The sequence below is a fragment of the Zea mays genome, chromosome 1 (assembly GCF_902167145.1).
Source record: "Zea mays cultivar B73 chromosome 1, Zm-B73-REFERENCE-NAM-5.0, whole genome shotgun sequence".
NCBI classification, from domain to species: domain Eukaryota; kingdom Viridiplantae; phylum Streptophyta; class Magnoliopsida; order Poales; family Poaceae; genus Zea; species Zea mays.
In genome coordinates, this window is record NC_050096.1 from 102,725,331 (window position 1) to 102,731,156 (window position 5,826).

A 5,826-nucleotide genomic window follows, 5' to 3' on the forward strand; every position below is an offset into this window, starting at 1 on the left:
TTGACAAACCGACCTCATTCGTCAGTCACTCCCTTTCTCCTCGTGCTGCCTCTCGTACAGGCCACGCTGCCACCACATCGAGGCCGACTGCACTACCACAAGGGCAGTTAATAGGCCCGTGTGCAGCAAATGGCCGTAGCTTCATTATCCCCTCAAGATCCATGGGACACTTTGAGAAAGCCCATGGGGACTCCGTCACCCTGGCCCAAGACCGCATGTGATTCCAAGACGAGGCAATATCCCAACAAACGTACGTAGCGCAGCGCGCCAGCGCCTCTTCTTCACTTGTTGGCTTGGGGGTGGGTGGGGGGGGGGGCGGGCCTGAGTTACTTTACCTCCCTTGAGCGACCACTCTTCCCAAGTTCCCATCCCAGTCCGTCAGTCAAGCGAGCGAAATCGAATGGCTCCCCTCTTCGCCGCGGCGTCCCACGCGTCCCTCCTCCCCCTCTCCTCCCTCGACCGCCCCGCCGCCGGCCACCTAGTCCGTGGCACCCTCAGGCCCCACACCTCGAGCCTCCGCCTGCGCCGCCCCCCGGGGGCAACCGGGCGCGGCCGCGGGCGTGGCCGAGGGGGCATCCCAGACGAGTGGGGCGAGCGCTCGCCGCCGGACAACCCCGAGCCCCCCGCGCAGCCCGATCCTCCCATCGACGAAGACGAGTGGGGCCGCGACGACTCTGCCGAGGGCAACTCACGCCCTATCGTCGTCGACGAGTGGGGCGAGCCCGGGGTGCCTGAGCCCGAGCCGCCCTCCGCCGCGGACCCGCCTAGCCCCTCCGCAGACGACGACTGGGGAAAGGAGCCGGAGGCGCCGGCGCCGGCCCCTGCTCCGGCGGCGGAGGAGGACGAGCAGGAGGTGAAGAGGGAGGAGCTCAAGCGGTGCCTGGTGGACACGGTGTACGGCTCCGACCTCGGCTTCCGGGCGTCCACGGAGGTCAGAGGTGAGGTCGTCGAGCTAGTCACCCAGCTCGAGGCGGTTAACCCTACTACTGCTCCCGTCGAGTCGCCGGATCTCCTCGACGGCAACTGGATCCTCATGTGAGTTCTTGCTACGCCCAAACATGTGACTCGATCTTTTGTTTGTTCCTAGTCGGTTGGTCCATCGATAGATGATTCAGCAGTGTTATTAAAACTATGTTTAAACGATGTTTAAACTACGTTTAAACGATGGTTAAACTATGTTTAAACGTCAAAACTTTAATTAGAGGTTGAAACCACGTTTTAGCGTTTTGGCGTTCTAAACTGTAAATCGCAGTGTTTTATGCATTTTAGACCATTAGCTACTTTTTGGGTCCAGTCTATTAGTTACTTTTGAGATTCAATCCAGCTCATGGGTGAAGTTTTGGTAAGCCACTAGCCGCTCTATTTTGGTATTTAACTTCATATTATTGTCTGAAATTATGATGTATTGGTATTTTTCCTGTGTTGTTTAGTCAAAATTTCACCCATGAGCGTTCCAACGTTTTACCGTTTTAATAACCTTGTGATTCAGTGCTGATGAGCTGTGTTGCTACTGCTGATAAACACCCGTGTGGCCATAGCCATACCATTCAAATCATTGAGAGGTGCGCTGAAACCTGTAATGATTGGGTATGGTGCGATCCATTTGCTCCGAACGCATCTGCATTCCTCCGTATTCAGAACTGGACAGCTTATTTAGTCATGCAACTTGTGCAATCTCTGGCAATCAAAGACGTGACTCTAGGCCCCCCATAACAGGAAATGACGCTTCTGTAGGATGCAATAAACCTTTCCTCATGACCCCACTAGATTTTGTTTAGGGCAAGGAGCTGTTTGTTTCAGCTTATAGATTATATAATCTGGATTATAATCTAAATTATGGGCCTGTTTGTTTCAGCTTATAGATTATATAATCTGGATTATAATCTAAATTATATAATCCAGATTATAATCTAGATATATTATAATCTATATGTAGTTGTTTGGTAGTTTAGATTATACAAATGTAGATTATTCACAAAGACAACAATACCCTTGTTTGTTTATTTAAGGTGAGAAAAGAAGGATGGTATATATTGTAATTTCTACTTACATAACCATGGGTAGTGGGTCTTTTGACAAAATAATCTCAAATAAGCTACTTTTGAGGAGATTATTAGATTATCATAATCTAGGCTTTAGATTATATAATCTGAACCCATAATCTAGTTGTTTGTTTATCTAATGGATTATTTACGCTAGATTATATAATCTGGAGAGATTATAATCTGAAACAAACAGGGCCTATATAATCTAGATTATAATCTAGACATATTATAATCTACATGTAGTTGTTTGATAGTCTAGATTATACAAATGTAGATTATTCATAAAGACAGCAATACCCTTGTTTGTTTATTTGATGTGAGGAAAGAAGAATGACATATATTGTAATTTCTATTTACATAACCATGGGTAGTGGGTCTTTTGCCAAAATAATCTCAAATAAGCTACTCTTGAGGAGATTATAAGATTATCATAATCTAGGCTTTAGATTATATAATCTGAACTTATAATCTATGTGTTTGTTTACCTATTAGATTATTTGCGCTGGATTATATAATCTAGAGAGATTATAATCCGAAACAAACAGGGCCTTAGTACCTATTTATTGTTTTAGTTGAGAGGCTTGTAACCATCAGATGAATGAATCATTGCTATTTAATCAATGAAGTAGTATAATATCCTCCCGTTCAAGGATATATTTAGCAATGAAATAATAGATGATCGTGCCTACATATGTGTGTGCACCCACACAACATGTTCTGCTTGTGAACATGGAGTCTCAAGGACAAACGGTTGTCTTACCATATTTGGTCATTGGCTTGCAGATATACAGCATATTCTGAGCTTCTGCCTATTCTAGCTGCTGGGGCAACACCTTTGGTCAAAGTAAAGCAGATATCCCAAGAAATTGACTCCAAAATCATGACGATAGTCAATGCTTCGACCCTTACGACTCCATTCGCTTCATTTTCATTCAGCGCAACCGCCTCTTTCGAGGTTCAAAGCCCATCAAGGATAGAGGTATGAATCGATCGACATGCTAGCCTGTTCGGATACATTATTCATTTTCTGGTATAACCCAAAGACAGCAGTTGATCGCTTGTTTGAAAATTAGGACTGCCATACTGTGCTACTAAGTTATTTCAGTCATTTACCCACTTAGCTACTTGTGTCTTCGTACTCGTTGGAAATGTGGATTTAGTTTCTACAATTTTGTCTTGCTCACTGCCAAATTTGATGCATCCCACTTCTTAAATGACACTTCAGTTTGCAGATACCAGATGCTAACATTTCTTGGGATGATTTGTCAGCTATTTAAGGTGTCATGTTATATTGTAGATGATCAAACTTATATGCTGACGATTAACTGAACCAGGTCCAATTTAAGGAGGGGAGCTTTCAGCCTCCGACAATATCATCATCCGTGGATCTACCTCAACAAGTTGATATATTTGGGCAGAAGATCAGCCTGGGGCCAGTCCAGCAGGCACTGAATCCATTGCAGCAAGCATTTGCTAGCATTGCTGGGTCCATTTCTGGGCAGCCACCCCTCAAGGTACCAATTCCCGGCAACAACAGAGCTCGATCCTGGCTCTTGACTACCTACCTGGACAAAGACTTAAGGATCTCGAGAGGCGATGGAGGCTTGTTTATTCTTGCCAAAGAGGGGAGCCCTTTGCTAGATCAATTGTAAATCTGTAATTGGTTGCTACCGGAAAGGATATCCAGAACTCCACAGGTAACCTAACAGAGGACGCCTCACATTGTATTTATCAATCAATATTGTTGTTGGCGGCACTGTTACATGTATGGGGCCATGAAATCTTATAAATGAATATTTAGTCGATAAGAATCGAGAGCTGAACTGAGACTGATACAAACAAAACACTTCAATGTTCATCTGATGTCTGTCCTTTTATTGACACGCTTGCCGGACCATGCCCGTATGAAACATGGTCATTCAGCCTTTTTGACAGCTTCTACTCACCGAGGTGGCAGAAACACTCCAGATCGCGGGAAATGAAGACTGCAAGGGAGACTGTGCTGCTAACAATGCCGCGTTTACAGTTTATGTTGCAACAAAAACTTTAAACCAATGTAGCTCCAAAATTGCAGACTTTTCAGTTTATGTTGCATGAAAGAGTTAGCCAAAGTGGCTCCAAAACATGGGTAAGTGACTCCATTTCCTAAAGATTAGGACACGATCACCTGACTGCAGCAGTGCAACTTGACTGGGACTGAATCCTAACAGACTCTAGCTACTCTAACACAGCTAGGATTACAACCTCCATTCCCCCCCCCCCCCCCCCCCCCCCCCCCAAATTCTGGTATGGTTAGGGTCTATTTGATGGACTATGGACCTGTTTTGTTGCATATGGTTAATTGTTAGCAAGCTGTTTTTTTTTAATTTCTGGTTCATCTAGTCCATCCAAAAAGGTGGTTAATGCGTGGCCTATTTTTTCCCTCAAAACTTCCAACTAGGCCTACCTCATCTAATTTGTGCTAATTTGTAGCCTCAACTAATAACTAGCTCTAGTTGATTTGAACAGATCCTATGACTATGTTAGTTATGGCTAAAAATTAGCTAGCTAGTTTTTATGCAGGTTTAGATTCCCAAATGATACATTCTATACTTGTCGGGTATAGTAATTAGGGATACCTAGATTACGCCCCTAAACACGCTTAACCCCTAGACCACCATCGAAGCACATTCCTCGAGGACGAAGGATCATAAGTCGTGCTTCGCCTGAGGCCCCTCTTAGGGGTTACCATAACTCTGCCTCGCTCGAGTCTGCCCTCGCACAAGGTGTGTTCTCGGGAGAATCCTCGTCCCGGTCGAGGTCCCCTCTTCCCAGAACGGCAGTCTCTACCTCGTTTGAGCTCGTCTCAGGTAAGGAAGACAACCCTAGGACAAGACTCGTTCGAAGTTCGTAGGGGACATGAGCATTCAATGCGCATATCTACTCCACGTAGAGTCGCAGGTGAACAGGAGCAATGTCACACCCGGGTTTTAGGGGTCCAAAATCCGGGCGCGAAATAATCACCAAGTGTGCTGAGATCAAGTCTCACACATATGCTGACTCATGGTACAGAAACAAATGTCACATCTTTACTATATAATAGGAGTTCTGTACAAAATAGCTAAATAATTACATCATATGCAGACAACGATCCAACAACCCTAGTTGACTGGGAGACGACGGCCTAGATCACTCATGAATTTATCACAACATCCTTCATGTGCCTCATCTAGTGGTACATGTTCTTGACCTGGGGGGATGTGAGTACAACAAGGGTGAGCTCACATACGTTCATCGCTCAACAAGTTGTGGGAATAATTTGGATGAACTCACCAAATGTGGGAGTTCATGTGAAGTGTAAGGCTTACCAAAGGAGATGGTTAAAGCTGAGCATTGCTTTTAAAATTGGTCAAAATTTTATTAGCAGTTACTTAGTAAAAGTAGATACCAACCCAATTAAGTAAGAGATCAAAATTGATAATAACACCCGCGATGCAATGCATATGACAGATTAAGTTTAGTTCCATAAATTAATCATGTGAGAGTCCTGAGCTGCTCAATACCACGAGCACGACTGATATACCAGTTTTACACTCTATAGAGGTTGCGCCCTTTACCAACAAGTCGTGTATCCCGACTAGCTAGGGTTAGCTAGACCCTTAGACACTTCCGAGGTGAATGGCTAGGGATCCACTACGAGGCCTTTACAGAGTTCCACTAGCTTCAAAAAACCCGCTATAGTTTCTACGGAGCGCAGTATAGAAATCGTCCGTCTGAAAAGCCATCGCAGCAAAATCAACCC

The 5,826-nt window shown here is 44.9% G+C and overlaps 1 protein-coding gene across 2 annotated transcripts; it reads left to right on the plus strand.

The window, feature by feature from the left end:
- The first annotated feature begins 268 nt into the window (after positions 1-268).
- Positions 269-4,170, plus strand: LOC100282938 (uncharacterized). Of its 2 annotated transcripts, XM_008678759.4 has the most exons (4): positions 269-1,035; positions 2,829-3,024; positions 3,380-3,742; positions 3,969-4,170. In XM_008678759.4, the coding sequence occupies exons 1-3, from the start codon at positions 401-403 to the stop codon at positions 3,695-3,697; spliced, it is 1,149 nt and encodes a 382-aa protein (XP_008676981.1). In that variant the 5' UTR covers positions 269-400; the 3' UTR covers positions 3,698-3,742; positions 3,969-4,170. The 2 variants fall into 2 exon arrangements, with proteins under 2 accessions (XP_008676981.1, NP_001149315.2); NM_001155843.3 differs by lacking the exon at positions 3,969-4,170 and having other exon boundaries at positions 360-1,035; positions 3,380-3,922.
- The last annotated feature ends 1,656 nt before the right edge of the window (positions 4,171-5,826 follow it).

Excerpts from the sequence above, each read along its gene's own strand:
- LOC100282938 (XM_008678759.4), top strand. The coding sequence starts at position 401 with ATGGCTCCCCTCTTCGCCGCGGCGTCCCACGCGTCCCTCCTCCCCCTC. Across the intron at positions 1,036-2,828 it reads GACGGCAACTGGATCCTCAT|ATATACAGCATATTCTGAGC; the intron begins GTGAGTTCTTGC and ends ATTGGCTTGCAG. Across the intron at positions 3,025-3,379 it reads AAAGCCCATCAAGGATAGAG|GTCCAATTTAAGGAGGGGAG; the intron begins GTATGAATCGAT and ends TAACTGAACCAG.